Here is a 20,651-nt window from a genome sequence, read left to right as displayed (position 1 = left end):
CTGATTTGACCTTGATATAGACAACAGTACATGTTAAACAATGACACAATCAATTCATCTTTTCTCTACTTAGCCATTTGGGCCACTCTATTGAAAGCATCCGAACAATTTAATTAAAATTTAGTTAATACTATAATGTTTGTTATAGAGAGAAATGTTCCCTAATCCTGACTTCTAGAGTCTTTATCTTTGCCTTTTCCCATGTTTATATGGGATTGGCATTTCCTTTTCTACTATGTTTTTTCCATTTCTCCCTATCAAGGGCTTCTTCTCTCTTAAGTCCCCTCTGATTCAAGTCTTCTTCCACCTTATCTTTCCAATGCATCTATGGTCTTCCTCTTTTCCTTTTAGTACCAGTTTTCTGATCTTTCCAATATAATTGTCACTTCTTTGCTCTCATGGCCAAACCACCTCTACCTACATTCTTGCATCTTTTTGCTCAAGGGGCCCACCTTAACAGAACCTCTATAAGCAGTGTAATAGCCAAATTTTTGTATCTAACAAGCTGGAACGAATAATGTAAGGCAGTTCAACAAATTTGTGAAAAATGGAAAAGCAAAGTCCAATGGGAGATTTGTGTACAAGTAAATCCAAGAAATATTTGGCATGTGAAAATATGGCTAGCACTGCAGCAAAAAGGAAGGTTATAACACTTCCATGAAATATTATTTACATGCTATCGATATTGATGCCACTGATGTTTCTACAAAAAAATCTTTTTATCATTTTTTTTCTCTTTAGTAAACAAGATGATTGGGAAAATGGTCAACAAGAATTGTATAAATTGTAGTAACTTGCCCTCAGAGCCATCCCATACAAGCAGTTCATCATCCACATACCACAGATATAAAAGAGGTAACATATACAAAGTAGAAATTAAAACACTTTGAATTCTATGGCTCTCATAACTAACTCAAATAGCTGAAAGAGGCAAACCCATAGGCACTCCCTGTTTCCGCAAATAAAAACTATGATTAAACAGAAATAATTATTTTCAATAACTAATAAAATAGCCTCCCTTAAGCCCAGTATTTGTAGTATGGAATACCCATTCCCAATCAATAGTCTGTTTGTAAGCATGACCACCTCAAATGGAGAACAGATACGTATAACAAGACCACATCTATTTTGTAAAAATGGAACAAATCTGGAGAAGTAATCCCAATAATACTAGTTATAAGAGACTTTGCCTCAAGAGCAGAAGAAACAAGATTGAAGCTAAAAACCAGCACAGTGATTTTCTTAGCAAGAGTCTTTTCTAAAAAATAGGTTGAATGGGAATGTTTGTTCACCAAACAATGAAGGGGCCAAGCAGATTTGTGTGTCTTTACTTCAAAAAATAATCTGAGACTTGCTAAGTTGGCTGGTGGATCCAGGGGGTCTAGACAGTGCTAACATTATTTCCGGCATAATGATACCCTTCTTTATTTTTCTCAAAACTGCCAGAGTTGAATCTGTTAGCAAAACCAATCCTGACTGTAGTAGGAAGTCATTAGCCCTATATAGGAAATCGTTACTTTGCACAGCACAACCTCTTGTCTTTGTCAGAGACCAAATGTCTAAGATTTAAATTGTTCAAGTAATTTTTCACCAACTTCTTTCCAGATGGAGACACAGGATGTGGAGAATGTGCACCAAAAATTTTTGTAAAAATAGATACCTCCAGCTGGATAAATAATTCTTTCTGTTGACACCCTTTAACTGCTGTTATGGTCAGAGTAATTAATTCACTTAGGTTCATATCCTTGGCTTTGAAATAAACTGTGGGCCTCACTGAAGTGAATGTACTGCCTCCAGAATAACTTCACCAAAATAATTATAATAGGGGACATTCATTGGAGCTCTGCACTTGCAACCTTTTCTCCGTAAAAGTCATTGGAACTTTTCATCTAACTTCATTTTTGTTTGGAAGATAACTTTGTTGATAATAAAACAAATTTTATCAAGCTGTTCATAAAGGATACTCAGATTCACAAACTTTAACAAAGGCTAGGTGTGCAAGGTATACATTTTGTTCAAAACCAGCAGTTGTTCTCCATTTATCAGTGATAAGCCTTGCCAGGAGCTTTCTGTCTACATGAGGCAGCAAAGGATGAACACACCATGAAAAAGATTCATATTTTAGCAAGATATACTGGTGAACAATTCTATGCTTTCAACAATGCAAAAGAAAAATAGTTGGGCCTACACCACAGTTCTCTAGATGTCAATAACAGAAAGAAATACTTATTTGCAGTTTCCACTTATGCGTCTGGTCTTGACATAGAAGCAGAATTCGACAAAGCCGAAGTCATCATCACTACACCCCATCTAGAGCATCTAAAATGGCTAGAAGCCATACCCATTCACAAAGCTAGCTAGCTACGTGACCACCTGTATCAACTGGAAAGAGGAGCTTAATCTATTGGTAGCCTCTCAGGTCCTTATATACAATGAACTTTAATTACCACCACCCACGCATTAACGCACATGCCCAGCACAACGGATTTAATCATACAGACACTCAATTTAATTTTCAAATATTTATGTTCTATTTTGAAGCATTCCATCAAATTTTACCTGAGGAAGAATTATTCAAAAGTTCGAAAACGTTTGTGATAGACTTGTGTTTTTTCACAAGGAACACCAGTAACAGATTCCAGTTATAGTGTTAACACCAATAGACAGTTTTTATATTTTTGTTCATTTTTAGTAAGTAGTGTTCCTTATTGTTTTTATTTCATTTCTAGAGTAATATTAATGAATCCATTATTAGAAATTAGTATTGTGAAGGATGATCGGAGCCTGATGAATTTAGAAAAAGGTACATCAAGGATGTACCATCATATTTTAAACTATATATTTTCTGTAATTTTATAAGTTGTACAGCATGTATTTTATACCATCTAACATTATAAATCTTTCTAATTTACAGCTGGAATGTACTGTTCACTGCATAAAGATTTGTACCTAATTCTAAGCAATCAGCACAAGTGAAAGTTAAGCATGTGCAACCAAGATCAGTTCTACCTGTTATCAAAGCAGTTTGAGATGGATTGTTTTGTTCTGCGATGTGTCAGATGAGGAAAATGATCATTAGGGCATCTTTTAGGGCTCTCTGCCAACAATACTAATTGCTATTTGCTATTATAGCCTTGTGTGTGTCACTCACACAATGCAACACATGCATGGCTAGAGATTTTTTTATTGTAAAATTGTGTGAAATTACATCCATTGCATACTAGAAACTATGATTTTATCTTTTATTTATGTAATTTTTCTTCCTTCTCAGGTTTCCTATGTTTGTTTTTTTGAAATTTGATCGCATAAACAAAATAAATTTCAAAAGAATAAACATAGAAAACCTGAGAATAAAAAAAATTACATAAATAAAAGATAAAATCATAGTTTCTGCTATGCGATGGCCATAATTTCACAATCTTACAACAAAAAACAATATCCATGTGTGCATTGCATGAGTGATGTACACAAGACTATAATTGAGAATAGTGATTAGTATTGTTGGCAGAGAGCCCTAAAAGATGCCCTGATGATCATTTTCCTCACCTGACACATTGCAGAACAAAACAGTCCATTTCAAACCATTTTGATAACAGGTATAACTGACCTTGGTTGCATGTGCTCAACTTCCACTCGTGCAGATCACTTAGAATTAGATACAAACCTTTATGCAGCAAACAGTACCTATATTCCAAAGTTTTAAACACAAATTTTTAAAAGCATTTTGTTCTAAACTTTCAAATTTTATTTCATGATTATAATACCAACTCTACAATCATATAATGCAGTAAAAATTTCTTTATTCAAACATTTTCAATTCTCTTAAGTAATCATCTTCAGGAAAATTATATTCTATACGAACAAATGCCTAAGAGAAAAACTGTTAGATGTTCATGTGTAATTTTTCTGAAGATGATCACTTAAGACAATTGAACATGTTTGAATAAAGAAATTTTTACTGCATTAGACAGTTGTAGAGTTGGTATTTGTACAAATGCAGTTCTAATGGGAGTAATAATTATAATTTATAAGAATTTTTCAAACAAGTATTCTGTTCAAAACCTGCCAATGCATCATCATCATTTATTTCTCAAAAAAATTATTCAATAAAATTATGTTGTGTAATTATTAATTTATTTTTAAAGCATAACTATTTCCGGCACATTGGCTTTGCATCAAACTTCACAATCTCTGCACAGTTTTGAACTGAAATTATGACTTACTCCAATGTAAATATGAATTATATTTTAAGAATGACGTGCAATATATTGAGCAAAAGTTGTCTTAAAAGTTATTTCTAGTTTTGTTTTCTTATTTTTAAATTATGATAATTAATGTCATTTTTAAATATAAAAAATCTTGTTTAATTATTCTTATATCGCAGAGATGGCCAAACCTAGTCACAATAAAAGCCACATGCCTCATATCAGAAATATGTGAGAATTGCATTCTATATTGAAATGGTATTTTATATGTAATCTATATATAGAGGAATAGTACCAAAGTTGGACCCTACCCTTAGGTAATAAGAAGTAATGTTCCAATATACGAGAGATGAAATAAGGATCGAGAAGAATCACGTGTGACTTGCAAGCCATAGTTTGGCCACCATGGTTATGTAACATAAAATTATGCTTTTTCATGTTCTATATCAAAAATGTTAATCATTAGTTTTTAGCTTCTTGATAAAAAGCACTGAGTTCAGCATTAATACGATTTTTCTTATATCGCAAGTACTTTAGACGAGTATTATATCGTCGTCCTCAGGCGAAAAAAGAACAAATTTGAAAATTAGAACGTGCAGAGTGTTCCAAGTAGAAAACGGAAAAATTTTTCTTGTCAATTTCTAAATTATAGCGTTCGGTAATTCCGTTGGTCACATGCAACAAGCTTTTCATTTAGGATTTAATTATGCAGATCATTTAGGATTTAATTATGTACCAAACTGACAAAACATACAGCTTTTCTTACTTGGTCATCTTATTTCACATTAGTTTCCTTTCTCTATTGATTAGAAAATTGCACAGTAAGAAAACTTTATTCTTCTCAAAATTCAAATAGGAAAAAAAGACAGCTTCAGATTTCCACTCACGTTTTGGAACAATTCTGGAAAACAAGCAGAAGCTTGAAAATGTTAAAAGCCCAAAAATTTTTACACTTTTTGCTTCAAATAATACACACTTCTATTTTTTCTCATGATTTTACCACTGTGTGCAGTGGCAGCACTGGGTATGGCCTGAGAATGGATGTGGTGGACTAGACTAGTCCCCTAAATTCATTGAAGTATTGTCTGAATATTATTTTTAATGCATTTGTACTTGAAACCTTTCACTTGAAAAATATGTATTTTTTTGTGTATTTTTCCCATCCAACTTCCCCTCCATTATGCTGAGTTCAACTCTTCCATGAACCAACCCGAACACCTCTCAGGTTTCCTTTAATTGATTCATCGACAAGACAAGCTTGCAGATACACATTCCTGTCATACCATTGTGTTTTGTGCACATCCAAGCTGTTCTGTAATAAGAGATTTTGTTTCTTGTTCTTATTGAAAACAACACTGCATTAGTGATTTTCATATTTCTATTATCATAAAACATTTAAAGGTTCTCATCTAAAGTGTGAATCTATTTAAAGACTGTATATGTGATTAGAAAGCTTCGAATTCAACACGAAAAGGGACTCATTAAGAGTAGCGGCTTCTTTGCAGAAAACATAAGGCAGTTTGTCAATGTGGCAATCTGTGAATATTGCAGCTGATCTAGGTGAATTGTCACAGCAAAGTGAAGATAATCAACAATTTCTGTGCTGTATTCTGGATCGTCTGCTTAAAATATTGTTTGGAGCCTTAAGTTTCCAAGAAAAAACAATGCATCAATGAGATGCTTAACTTTCCTGGCAATATTTAAAACTGTGTTGCATCATCTGTTATATTTTATTAAAAGCTTTTTATATTTTTAATTATTATAAAATTGCAAAAAGCTTAGTTTTGAGGGTAGAGATGGTTTTATTAAAAAAATTTGTAAATGCTAATAACAAGTAAAATCGTCATTAAGTCCGACCTACTCAAGATACAACACATGACGCCCCTTTACCTCCCCACCCCATCGACCTTTAACCACCAAAGTTTAATAGCGTCAATCCCCTAATACTCGAATCTCCCTGCAAAATTTCAAAAATTTTTGACAAAAGACACAGAAGTTATTAGAGAGGTTGAGGCCGAAGTTTTCATCTCTAAAACGTGAACGTTGAACGTCGATTGCTGCCATCTTGTAAGCCTAGAACTCTGAAAATGTCGTTTGGAACGTCAAGCATGGCAAGTAGAAGTTTGGCTTAAATGTCTGCATTTTTCTGTGTTTTTGGTTAAAATTATGATGTATTTTATTCAAATAATGATTATGTAAGCATTTATGAATAATACTGTAAAAAAACAGATGATTTTAATTCAGAAATTATTTAATTTCTGCATTTTTCTGTGTTTTTGGTTAAAATTATGACGTATTTTATTAAAATAATGATTATTTAAGCATTTATGAATAATATTGTAAAGAAACAGACGATTTTAATCCAGAAATTATTTAATTATTCAATTTTTTTGCAAGTGATGTGAAGTGCCTATAGAATTTACATATATTTGTCTTCATAATAGCTTATCTTAAGGTAGGTTTGTTCTTCCACGGCATCTTCTACTATCAACAGCATAATTCATTTGTAAATTTCTAGAAATAGTTTAATTTGTTTATTTACCTTTGCTGGTAACCTTTGTCGCTTTTGAATGTTTCTGCCATTTTTCAACAATATCCCATGAATCAGTGCATGACGTAAACATGTGGCGCAGCATGATTCACTTAGGGTTCAAACATCAAATGCGTACAAATTTAAAGCTTGAACTCCGGCTGCAACCTCTCTATTAAGCTTCAAAGAAGTAAACAAAGTTGTCCCCTCCTCCACACTAACTAACAATTGTACATACAGAAAAATCTTTGAATTTTTGCATTTCTCAACATTTCAAGGTGTCCCGAGTCCAAAAATGTAAAAATCTTGGAGGAGGGGTAATTTTTTGACCGATCACCATACTTTCCTTCTGTTATATATAACAGAGCCGGGAAAGTAAGATTAATGTGCAAATAAATGAGTTTTTTTCAGGTGTTTAAGTAATAATTGTTATAACGTATAAAAAATGAGTTTTCTCATATCTGTCACTTTTGAAAATTGTCACCACATGCCACTGACCATACAATTCTATAATCTTCATTTGCATATAGAAGCTTCCAACTAGCATGGAGAAAGTCATCCCAGGTACTCGTATGCTTTAATAATAACACTTCATTACACGACAGGTATAAATGTGTTATAACATTGATGAGTGGAGAAAAACATGAATTTGCAGAAAGAGCCACTGTCTAAATGGAATTTGCATGGTATCCCAGTATACGTGTGGATTTTATACATGTACTCAGGTTTCCTCCCGCATCCCAAAAACATACATGTTAGGTCCGTTGGTATATCAAAATTTTCTCAGTACGAATAACTGCGGTCTGCAATGGAATAGCATCTTGTCTGGGTAGGTCTAATCACTAAACTCTGAATGAGTTGGAAAATTCGCAAATGAATACAAATTACTGTAAAATAACAATTCATAAATTTTATGATAATCATACAAATGCACAACAATAGGGTACGTTCGTAAAGTCAAACGAGTTAAACGCGTTAGTAATGAATCATTCGAATAGTAGTAGTCTCACTCAGTGCGCATGCTCTGCGGTGATGACGTTTCGAACGAAACTCTAACAAAGTTCACGAAGGAAAGAGTTAGTTTACTTCATTAAGAAAATGGCGCCCAACGATATCGATGTTTCTAAATCTACTCGAGTGTTTAAATTGTGAATTAAAAGATGAAATGATTGAAGTAACTGTCCACCCGAAGCAATCTAAGAAAAATATTTCGGATAAGGCTGTACTAGCAACATTTGTATCTTCGATTTTAGAAACAGCCATTTAGTTCTAAACAAATCGTTCGAAAAGTCTAACAAAATAAGAATAACGATGACGTCATTCTTGTTTAACTCGTTCGACTATATGAACGTGCCCAATAAACTATTCAATACAGAAATGCTCAAAATTTAAGCTTATCTCCCCCATACCACCATCACCACTTGCTGATTCTCAACACTGGGTAAATAATTATATTATTTTCATTAATTTATTATTTTATTATTATTTTCTTTCTTAAATGTAATATTTATAGCTTGTATTTAATTCGACATGTAATATTAGAAATTTTTTAGATCTTTAAAAGTTTGGCGATGTTTCTGTAACCAGAAATACATAGAAACTTAACTTTTATCAATATTAATTAGCCTACAGTAAAATTTGTTTTGTGGCATAGTAAACACTAGTATTGTGTTTTATTCCAAAGACACATGGGAAATTTTCCATCAAATTCCTTTATTAGTTGAGTCAACTAATAAAGGACCATGTGATTTGCCATGTGTCTTTGGAATAAAACACAATACTAGTGTTTACTATGCCACAAATATAAAACAGGACACGGTTTCAAAAAACAAAAAAAATTTGTTTTATTATACATCGTTTCATTCGGAGTCGTAGTTTCCAAGAACCTACAAACATTAATTAAATAAGGACATAATTTACTAACAAATCCTTAGCAGCAATGGTTTCTTAGCAATATATGACCAATTTCTGTACATAATTCAAAAAGATAAAGTAAATTATTTCAAATAAATAGATTTTAATGCCTTCAAATAATGACATCAATTGCTTTTGAATGCTCTTCTCCTCATCATCGCAGACAAGACAAGACAAGTATGCTGCTCAAAAACATTCATTTTTGTCTTCTTAAAAGCTGCATTAATACTATTTTTCTACTGCTGCAAAATGTATAGAACAAAAACAATAAACTAAATAGATTTTGCTCCTATTTTTCACCATAATTACACAAGTCAAAGCACAAAGTTAAATCTAACTCCTCACATACCGTATCTAGCAAATACGCCATAAAATTAATGTTGTTTTATCACATATTATAATCTAGTTCGGTCAAACCGCACAAACAATTTAAAAAACCTTTCCGGCATCCTCGCGCACGCTTCGGCCACCGTCGAACGGAGTCCGGAAAAGCATAGCTCGACGCTAAGCGAAAATTTAACCGCAAGTCACTTAAAAATACCACGATCGGACGGTACTAATCCACATTAGGACACCGTCCGTTCTACGTCGCCCGGCGGAGATAAAAACCGGAGACGCGAAATGCCACGGGCGGGAACGTAAACCCATTGCCGTGCACCTCACGGTTCGTCGCACGGGCACAAAAGAGCCGAACACCGAGGCAAAACGCTTCAAACAGCAATCAATAAAATACTCAACACAGGAAAATTAAACACATATATTAAATATGCAAACATAATTAACTTAATTAATGAAATATCAAATGCATCAGCAGAAAAACTGAATTAATTATCATTTTGCGAGCGTATAATTTGCTAAAATGAGGAAAAAGAGGAGAAAAAAGAGATAGAAGTGGCACATCTGATGCGAGAGTGTGCCATATACAGTGCGTTGTACGAAGTAATTACAAAGTGATAATGGAGGAAGATGCACGAAGACGGCATTTTGTGCGAATATATTGAAAATCTCTCACCTCGACAGATCGAATTTCGTGTTGTGTGAGTTCGGCACTGGGAGGACATTGGGTCCTCAGCCCGTCCAGGTGTTTAGCATTGATGTCGATCATAGCCTGGGCCGTGGTGCAAGCTTCGATCGATCTATGATCTTCCCCTTCATCCTCGGCCATCCTTCCGAAAATTTTATAGCTTCATGGCTAAATATCCACACGTTGGGTACACGAACCACTAAACGATCTGCGGGCCGAATGGAACTAGTAGGTTCCATTCTTCGTCTAACATTACCACCGGACCGCCATCTTGGATACCGGTCTCGTACTTTCGCGTTCGCGCGACGTCATTGTACGAGATTGCGCGAACGGTAAAACCGATGACATCATTGGTCGGTTTTCTTTCTTTTTTTTTCCTATCGTTGACCGATGACCTTAATAGCCTTTGCAAAGGCCAAAAGGTCTCCACTATTGGAAAAGTTTATATTATTTTCGCTCCTCGTTTACACGACCGGAGATATAAATTTTGATAAACGATGAAATTAACCAATAGCGAATTATCAAATGATTGTTAGGCGTATAAGATGTTGAAACGTTGCCAGATCTTTTTCGTTATTCTCTATATACAGTGTTTACTTAATTTATAGTTTTTTCTTCGTATTACTTAATTTTAATGATAATAAAATTAAGTTTTTACGGTAAATAATTATAAATTTCTAAGAATAAATAAATTAATAAATTTCAATATAATTTTTAAAATGCTTTCGGATGTCAGACAAATATTACTCGAGTGAGTCCGGATTCGATTTTCATACGTTAGGCCTACTTAAGTCTCATTTTAGTACGAGAAAATATCTCAAAAAGTTGATTATAAAGCATTAAAAACCTGATAAAGTTGTAAAATATAACTATAGCAGTACAAAAATGGCGGAAAAGAAAATTTTTGAAATGTTTTTATACGTATATTTCGAAATTTATTAACGGAGATTGTTGCGTTTTTTTTAATTTTATTCTCACGTTTTGTAGTATTTCCTGTTTCGTAAAAAATTATTTACGAAATTTTAATAATTATTTTTTTTTTTGAATTAAATAAATAAACATCACCCGACTTAAGCCTCAGATATTCAAAATTATCCACTTTAAGAGTACATATGTACCCTTAATCGAGAAATTTTTTATCAATATTATATTTGTTAGTTCCGATAGAATGGATAATACGTCCCGAATTTCCGGTACAATCCCGCTCAAACCGGATGATTTGGCCGATTTCTTCGTTAGATAAGCGCTGGTTAAATTATTTCTCTCGGAGTTTTGACTGTTTCCTAATTACGCAAACGTAATAAAAACAAATAAATATCCTACTTTATATCGCCTTTATCTTGGTTTTTATAATCTAAATTGAAAAAGAATATTTTACTGATGCGTGGAACCAGTAACGAGAGACCTGTGAAGGATGAAAAATCAAATTTCGGTTCATTAAACATTCTTTTTCCTTCTTTATGTAAAGAATTTGCGAATTATACATTTGATGACATAAATATTTAAGAATCTTTAAATGTCGATTTTAAAAAATCGATTTTAAGATAAAATCTTAATTTGAAAACAACGAGTTCCGCAGACTTCAAAAGTCGCCATTTTTGGTCTAAATGGGTGGATATTTAAGAAATAAAATATTACATAATTTTAAATTACTAAAATTTTATTTTTCTATACATTTCTTGATTTTTTAACAGAAAAGGAAAAATATATTTTGCTCGAAAGTTATAAGGAAATGAAGACTTGTACACGAAAGCGCACTTAACAACAATGTAAATGAACTTGAATTGTAAAATATATGACTCACATGTAATTATATCACAGTTATTTTTAATTTTGGGGGAAGCTCAACAAAAATCGGAAAAATACTATAATTTGTACCTGAGGATCCAATTTGTTCGTGTATTTAACGCGATTTAGTGCGAGTAGAAGGGTCACTAAAATGCCAAAATTGTTCTCGCTGGTTGAAAACTACGTCTAATTTCAATTTTTGAACTCTAAATTATTAACTTTTACTTTGAATTAATTGAAATGGCTGCAAAATTACTAAAATTTAACAGCAACTCAAAAAATAAACGGTTCGTACCCGTCTTGTACAGGTTTAGAAGCGATCGCGACCAACACGCATTTTGTAGATACAGCCGTAGTTTATGAATTCCAATTGAGTTGGTAAAGTAAAATTTGTAACGCGTCGGGTGGGGGATACTCGAAATTTAATAATAATGTCCGACTAAAATAAGTGATCACTTAACATTACGTCGCAAAACGTGTACAGGGTTTAAATATCTGCCAATTACTCCACATAAGGTAATGTTTACAACGTGTATCATTCCAGGAATTTTTAAGCAACAACAAAGGAATAATAATGATTTTGTGTAATTTCGAAATGTGATTTATCAGTGTTTACAAAAATTAGCCTTTATCTGCGTTCTTTTAAAAGTACAGTCGACCCGTCACGTATAACTTTACGTGTGATGTGAATTTTTAAAATGGAAGTATTGTAGGGAAAATTTAAGGTGTGAGCAAGCTGTAGCGGGATTGTCACTGTGCAGGCATCACCATACATATGCGTTATAACCGCATCTTATGAATAAAACTAGAAAATACGTTAACACCCGGGTTTTTCTCCATATTTTTGTTTAAGATGAGAAATAATCTGTCCGTAAATCTTGTTGTTTTCGTATATATACTTGGCCCTCTTGCGTTCTTCCGCGGCTATAACTGTTTTGATACCTGGGGCGTGCACCAAGAAGGCATTATCCAAAATGTGCAAGTTGTAGTCTAAGAGGCATAACTCATACATCTGAAAAGAAACAAGAATATATCATGCTTTGCAAAATATATAGCTCGTGAGATCTATTCTAATAATAAATGTAGGTAGTAATCGAAGATTACCACCACTTACCGCTTAGATATATATTTTTGTCGAGTCACGATTCGATGACTCTCCAGAGCCATCTAACCGTGACTCGATTTAAAAATAGATAAGTGTACGTGGATACGTGAACACGTTATTTGCGTAGTTGACCATTGAAATTAGATTTTTTTAATACTCAAGTTTAGACTAAATGGTATAAACTTTGCATATTTAATGCCAAATTTTTGTTGTATCTGCAGTATACAATATTGTAGTATTCAAATTTTATTTCTATACCCTTCGATTTGGGTTTTTATATAATTTTATACAGTGACAAATTGGCAATTTACCACTTTTACTGATTAATTTAAGTCTTCAGCTTAAAGCAACTAGAATCAAACTAGATCAAACTGGATGAAAAATCAAACCAATTTGTTATCTTTGTTCATTGATTTGAGTTTTAGCGCATTCATTTTAATCTTTGTTTCTAGTTTAATTCTTCACGAAAGCTTAAACTAAAAACCAACGATCGAATTGGGTGCCTTAATCGTAAATTCGGCAACAAAGATCTTAGAGGCCTACCAGAGTAATAGGTAGATATAATTATATTCTTCGAGTTTTTATTTTTAAAAATGTATTGTTAATTTTAGTTACCTGAGACATTTTATCTCTCTTTCCTTCCCAGGTGAGTCTTTCGTCATATATAGGTTCGTCGTTAGTACCTATGTAAATGGGTTCCCAAGATCCACGCGGTTTCTGTCGTTTCGTAACGTGAAAAACGGACAAAGTATTTTCGGGAGGTAGGACCTTCAACCATTCTTCCCTCTTAGGAAAATGCTGGCAAGCATCGCAAGTCCATTTATGGAAAAAAATTGCTTCCTTTTTGGACACCATAACTACGAGTTCTTTCTTGGTGTTTGGAGGTTTCATACTCTTTTTGATCTCGAACAGCGGAAGGACGAAAACGCGACGGCCAGAGCTTGTCAATTTAGTGACCATGTCCAAAAATCTGGGCACGATATTGATACTGGGGTATAATTCTATATCGGAAGCCATGACGTAACGAGTTCTAGCACGTTGCCTAGCCAAATTGCGAGCCACGTTGATGGGATACGGTAATTTCTTAACTTTTCGATAGTCGGAGGTACCATTTGGTGCTTCGCTGCAATTGAAAGTTTGACTTCCTTCCTTCCTCATCAGCAACTGCTCGTGAAGAGGAGCGTGCTTCTGTTCAAAGAACATGTGCCAAGTGACGTTCGACTGCACGCAGGAATGGCGACAGTTACGCAGGTAGAGAATCCATTTAACTGCCAGCTCGAAGTCGTGCCCCGGAGCGTATACTGCCACAGAAACGGGAGCATTCCACCTGATGCATAACTCCTCCACGTGATGCACGAACTCGTAGGTACCTTGAGTGGTTAGTGTGATGGTGCCGTTACCACTGTGATCCTCGTCGGCAACGATGTAATCTCGAATGATAGTGTACTTTTCGCGTAGTTTGGTCTGCCACGTGGATTCGGGTGCCACCGTAGTAGTAGGAGGACGAGTGACGTTGCCGTTGACGATCACGATGCAAGGAGTGTTGTTCCAACTAGAGATCCGGAATGTCAGAATGTTATAGAAGGCCAAACCCACGTTGAATATGAGGAAAGCCGCAGCAAACAACTTTGAGTCTGTACGGCAAGGGAAGAATGCCATGATCCCCTCTTGAAACTGAGCCTATGGATCATTTCCTGCAACAGAAAAAAGTTCGTGCGACATCAATTATCGGTAGCAAAGCAACGTTCAGTAAATAAATAATTAAATTAATTATAAAGGTGTAAATATTCGATTTCATTTATAGTTGCGAGTTTCGTGAGCCAAGAATGAAATTCGTGACTCACGAAACCATTGTCCATTTTTATATTTAGTTTACCTACCAGTGATTATTGAGTTGCAAACTGTAAAAACGTCTATCACATTTCTTATTAAAAACATCACTAGGAAATTTACTTTAGTTCTTACTTTAGTTCTACTTTATTTGAACCAAATTTAATTAGTTAATTGTACAAAATTAAATAATAAGATTGCGGATGTAGCTCGAGCTCCAAGGAATGCAATAATGTAGAAATTTGTCATCTTGTCAAACATACAGTATCACGGCAATAGGCCTAAACTACTTCTATTCTAACTGCAATTAGTCGTTTCCTATTCTGATAAGATTAGAAGAAATTGGAACAAGAACATTTTAAACGCTACATTAATCTTTAAAAATGTTCATTCTTAAAAAATAACTTCAACATTCTTATATCGATTGAAATGTTCTTCGCGATAACACGTGCTTCGAGCACGAAATTTTGTTTATTTTCTTGCAAGATAAAACAATTCCTACTGAGATAAGGCGCCGAAATGTCTGTACTTTTCGGTATAATTTAGATAAAATTTATTCGTAATTTATTTTCTCTAAATCTTCGCACGAACCCCTAATTCCCAATAAAATCCATTGTTAACCCCTTATGTCCATACATTCCTTATAATTCCTAATAGTCTCGGAAAAACTTTTCTTAAATTTAAAAATTAGGGAAACCATTTTAAGTTCAAACATTACTAATTATTTTTTACATAATAATAGTGTCATTGAATAAGCCAGCATCTTAAAATTTAAACATGTAAACGGAGGTTAAACTAACATCGTAACTCTTCTATAAAAGACCTTTATGATTTTTACGGTACATTTCTTATCGCTAAAAATCCATCAAAAATGTAGTAATTTATTAAACCTACACCTTTTGATGTATGACAACCTCCTCTCGCGTGAGTACTTCGTGCCATTCACTTAACAACAACTTCTAGCAAAACGGTACTTTTTCTTAAGTAATGTTTTGTGGTCTCTAAGGAGTAGTGTTCTGTATTGTTTAAGAAATTCAAAACAGATGATACGTCGTGCGCTTTCGTGTACGTTTACTTAATGTTTAGAACAATTGTTTCACTCTCTTCAACGTGTGAATCGAACTCTTTTGCCATACTTAATACGTAATTACAACGTTGATCTTAAACATTACACTGTAGTAACTTCGAGAAACACATTTTTTGGTAGAGAATTGGTTACGTACTCATAAAACGTCAGTAGTTAAACAGGTTACCATTATCAGCGTGTTACATGTTCTAGAATTAAAATTCTAGAATAGAAATTTACACTATAAAGAGCAATTTCGGCCAACACTCACTATTGATCGGTTACGGTAGAATGGTACAAAATTATAATGGATTCTCCCTTCGTGTATACGCGTAACGTAACATCTCCCTCATCCTGACGGGGGTGGTCAGTCAGATACAAATACATACACATAATTTTGCGTTACGGCAGCCATTTACAAATTTCTCACCTGCCTCGGATAGGTACAATGGCGAAGAGGGGGTTTCGCGTAAGGTAGAATCTAAGTACTTTGTAAAATCCCCTCATTTGTACGGTTAACGTGGTTTTAAACATAGATAAGTAGAACCGATAGGACAGAAGAAGAAGAGAGGGTGGATGATAAATGATGTCAAAAGAAACTCACCACATTCGATGACTCGGAATGCTAAATAAATGCAGCGATCCTCCAGAACGACTCCCACACAATCCAGACACTCTTCCTTCCGAAAATCGATAAGTGTCGAGTGCGCGTGTACGGTTCCCGTGGTTTATTGTCATGGCAACATGTGCACTATAAACATGAGAAATCTAACAGGATCGATAGTTGACGTCACACCTGTTGAAATCGTTTCTGTTTCTTGCGACGTTAGAAATGTCGTTAAATAGTGTGACGCTGTTTGTGTAAAACTGCGTGCATTTAGTTATACAAGATGACAAGAAATTTTTTTAAATGCTGACGTGTTTTACAACTTTATACGATATTTAAGCCCCTTCCTACATTCTTTTAATCAAAAATTAGGTCAATTTTATGTTTACAAAATAATAAACTTATTAAAAGAGTTTAAATTATACTTTATAATTACATACGACAAATGATTAGACTCAAAATTTTTAAATTTTAAATCTAAGCCAACCGTGTCTAAACACTAATCGGTTAAAACGAATTTAACCAATCAGATAAAAGGATTTTGAAATAATAAAAATTCAAAAAAGAAGAAGGCGCCATTTTATGACATTTAAAGAAGGCGCCATTTTATGACTTTACAAAGAGTCGATAATTAATAAAATGATCGATTTTTAATCCTCCAGATCGATCATACGGGACGAACTTATGAATGATTTACCACGCAATTGATTGAGGCATTGATTTATCACACAAAAGTAACATTTTCGCTACTATAAATGATTAGAAGATTTGCAATTTTTTTTTCATTGAAAACTGGCCTAAAATTGATTCAAAAATCAAAATTTTAATTTCACAGTTTTAAGAGCAATGAAGTAAATTATATGAAATTTCCTGGGGATCTTTAACGAATTTGATGAATTCTCAAAAAATATAACGAATTTGTAATATCATCGGGATAATGACACATTAAGAGTCACTCCAAATTCCTTTTATAATGCTAAATTAAGTCACGAATCAGTTCCTATTCGGGGATAAATCATTGGCGGGGCTAAAAGGCAAAATGAAAAAATTGTGACCGACATTTTCGGCCAGAACTAGGCCTATTAAGCTACAGCTTACGTTTAAAAATAAGTAACAGTAGCCTAAGTTTACGCGATGTGGGAGAAAGCGTGTTATATATTAATACACCACACACGGACGTAAATCATTCTAAGCAGGTATATATTTAACGCTGCAACATCTTATCGTTGCTGCGAAAATGTTTAATAAACACATAGAAACGCTTTCGACCTGTTCTACTGTACCTGACTAAACCGAGGGAGTTTAGCCATCTCGTAGTCCCGTAACTAGAGTAGTCACCCCGAATTCGACACTCGTTTAATACTGCGGGGAGGTTATAGGAGTTTAAGAGTAAGCGAAGCGCTCCCGCGATCATTAAAATATCCCATTTTTTATGTTATTTTAATTAATGTAAATAACGATCGATTTCGTATCCCGTTAGTATACAATAATTGGCAGACAATCGAATCGGTGCCAAGTAAAACTAGTTAAGTAAATTTATCATCACTAAGTGATGCGTGGTGGCGAAGTAACTACGCTTTGCGATTGACCAACATTTAGGTGTAACGTCACTCCAAGTTTATGCCCACAATCAATCCAATACTGTAAGGTTTGAATTTGAAATTTTTTAATTATTTTCAGCATCAATACGAAAAACCAGGAACCAAGTACAGTGCATGTACCAATTTTGAATCCGGAGCAAAAACGACGGCGTAGGGCCCAAAGGATAAATACGGTAAAGAAAAATGAATAATTCTAACCGAAAATATGATAAAGCGTTGTATAAAAATGTGTTGTATTTTTAAAATTTCCCGAATCTTTAAGTAAACTATATCTATAAAACTTACCTTAAAATTTCTGAAGTGGAAGACGATTCTTCTTGTACGGTTTCATTCGTAAACTATGACCTTCCTATTAATTCATTTTCCCCGGTTGGCTATTTATACACACGAGTGAATGAGATTTACTCAATAATTTAGAAATAGGTAGATATTTTCTGTTTACCCATTATATTATTATTATTATTACTACTTTTTGAAAAACCGTCAATAAATTCTTCCTCTTCCTGTACTCTTATTGTTACCCGCAACCTTTCTGCAAGTTATTGCCATATTGTTCCGTTTGTGACATACAAACCGTTGTACTTGTACGCCTTGTTTCTCATTTTCCATGCCTCGGCATTTACTAGAGTAGTCTTTTCGAATCCTGCTTCAGAGATTTCGTATTTATCTATCGGCAATAAACTTTTATTTACTTCGAACGTACTTTTGATACGAAATATAATATTTGAATATTTAGATACAATGCGTGATCGGTTACCGAACATTGTCCTAGCAACGCTGTATTCGATGAATATTTCTTATATAAAGAGCAAATAAGAGATGAATAAAATATATCACTCGCGAAAGGAGTCGGCATATTTGATCTTTTTTCGCTATATATTATTTACAATTTCTAGTTTAGAATGCGTGTTATGTATTTTTATCGAATCGTATAACAAAGCATTTATTAAAATGTAAAATAACGCAACGCGCGGTAATTAAATAAAATATTATAATAGCCGGACTATGTATGGCGTATCGAATGCCGAATCGCTCAAAAGCGGCCATTCCCTTACGTAGAAATTAAACATTTCACATACCTCTGAACGTCCATAAATTAATAATAAACAACGCTTTTTGCCCACGACTATAAATTAGACAACCTAAGAAATAGGGTATAACAATTTTTATTATTAATAGTGTATCCGTCTACCAGAATTTAGAAAATGTAGGAGAGACTAAGACATTTACTTGATATTTTAGTTTATGGGTCACATTGAGAAATTGTAAATGCAGCGCGCTGCGTATGTTGGTTATCCCGTTGTGTTGGCTGGTTATTGGTGTTGTATCAATATTTGTTACGTTGTTACCGTGTGTTTGTAAGCCGACGAGGGATACTTACCTAAATTTGAAACTTAATTATTAAAGACCAACTTTTTTTTTTATACAGTAAAAGTTCTGGTCCTTCTTTCTGTCGACCTCGGTGCGATAAGCCCCGCAAATTGTTATACCCTATTTATTAGGTTATCTAATTAAAACATTTGATAGCCATTAAATATACTTCGTCAGAGAATCTTCGGGGGTGCGCGCATCTCACATTAGGTAGCGATGATCTAAAACAGTCGCGGCCCGCATGGCCTTGCCAACTTAATTTTATTTTCTCGTTTTGCCCATCGTACCGTTATGCCACCCTAATTAAGCCGACGTTCGTGACAAAAACCGCTCAGACTAAATTTTATGTTGTAATTACTTCTTACATACCGTACATTTATTATCAAAGGGCTCGTAACATTACGAATTTCTTTACTAGAGGCGACGTAAACTTTGTCTTCTCAGAAAATTAAATTTAAATTATTTGCCGTGCAATGAAATCTCAAACCGTTTTATAAAAGTTAATAATATATTAAGGACAAAAGTAAATGCTACACTTCTTAAAATTTCAATAATCGCGTGCGGGGTAGTGTTCAAATAGCGGCAAATTCTTCAATCTCCACGTTTGAACATAAATTGAAGATACTTAAGTTACGTATAATTTCATTACCGAGCAAATACTTTTGTAATTAAAATAGAAAATAAATTAAAAGAAACTTCTCCAGTGTTGTATTCTTGTACAGATCAATTATGACTTAACGTGCGATAATATATTTCGCTTATAAATTTCCATTTTAAAAGAAATTTAACACGAACGGATTCGCAATTTTTGGATAGTCGAGAAATTAAATACCAGATTCATACGCGTGACGTCGTAGTTTATGCGCGTCACGACCTCACCGGCAGTTTTTGGTATAAAAAATATTTTATATGATTTTATAGCTATCTACTCTTTATAAGTCTATATAATACTTAGCATTAAATTGTCGGAATACTTTTTCCGTCACAAACAAAAACAATAGAAATGGCGGCTCGAAAATCAATAAATCGTTACTCAAGTTTGTTAGGAATAGTCGCGGACTTGGCTTCCTTATTCCTAATACGCCGCCTGTGGCAGTCGGGAAAAAATAGAACGGTGGCACAGGGAATCGATGAATCGTTACGAAACTTTTGAACGAGTAAGCCGAGCCCATCGGTTGTCCGATAGGCTTGGCTTACTTGTTCGGCCATCTGTTGTTCGATGGGTTAAGGTGGCATCCATCGCACCGAGGAACCCGGAATCGTATCCGCATCGGATGAAATATCCCAAGAATTTTTCGGAAGTTGTCCCTCCGGATATGTCGGGACCGTCTCTCACCACCGGGCCACCGCGTTGAGAACCTAACCGAACCGTAATGGATTGGCTTTAAAGAAAGGACCTCTTAGTGCCCACGGGACGGTAACGATTGAAAAAGCAAAAATAAACTAATTATCAATGTCTGATAAAGTTTCCATCAAACATCGTATCTCTAAAGTTGTTATAATTAACGTTTTGTTATATTTAAACCAGTTTAATTACGGCGAGAACATATTATAATTTACATACATCATCTATACAAAGTAGTATTAGATAACACTGTTTTACAATTCAC

General features: G+C 34.2%; 2 protein-coding genes across 5 annotated transcripts in view; both read right to left on the bottom strand.

Annotated features, from left to right (window-relative positions):
• The window catches only part of LOC111617974 (kinase suppressor of Ras 1-like), a 100,545-nt gene extending 90,372 nt beyond the window's left edge, over window positions 1-10,173 (bottom strand). For 2 of the 3 annotated variants that reach the window (XM_023359382.1, XM_023359383.1), the window contains exon 1: window positions 9,662-10,172. In XM_023359382.1, the coding sequence (XP_023215150.1) occupies window positions 9,662-9,814 (153 nt within the window). In that variant the 5' untranslated portion in view covers window positions 9,815-10,172. Of the gene's footprint in view, window positions 1-9,661 lie in introns of all 3 variants that reach the window. The other variant, XM_023359384.1, reaches the window with a different exon arrangement.
• Window positions 10,174-11,344: 1,171 nt separating this feature from the next.
• LOC111617973 (beta-1,4-glucuronyltransferase 1-like) lies at window positions 11,345-16,269 on the bottom strand. Of its 2 annotated transcripts, none has more exons than XM_023359380.1 (3): window positions 16,067-16,269; window positions 13,182-14,260; window positions 11,345-12,473 (listed from the first exon to the last, which is right to left on the bottom strand). In XM_023359380.1, exons 2-3 carry the CDS (start codon window positions 14,223-14,225, stop codon window positions 12,279-12,281), a joined length of 1,239 nt encoding a protein of 412 aa, XP_023215148.1. In that variant the 5' UTR covers window positions 14,226-14,260; window positions 16,067-16,269; the 3' UTR covers window positions 11,345-12,278. The 2 variants fall into 2 exon arrangements, with proteins under 2 accessions (XP_023215148.1, XP_023215149.1); XM_023359381.1 differs by lacking the exon at window positions 16,067-16,269 and adding an exon at window positions 14,447-14,626.
• Between the last annotated feature and the right edge of the window lie 4,382 nt (window positions 16,270-20,651).

The sequence above is a fragment of the Centruroides sculpturatus genome, unplaced genomic scaffold, assembly GCF_000671375.1.
Source record: "Centruroides sculpturatus isolate CEXI.00-Female unplaced genomic scaffold, Cexi_2.0 scaffold218, whole genome shotgun sequence".
NCBI classification, from domain to species: Eukaryota; Metazoa; Arthropoda; class Arachnida; order Scorpiones; family Buthidae; genus Centruroides; species Centruroides sculpturatus.
Note: the sequence above shows the minus strand (reverse complement) of the source record. Positions and strands in the feature narration are given on the sequence as shown.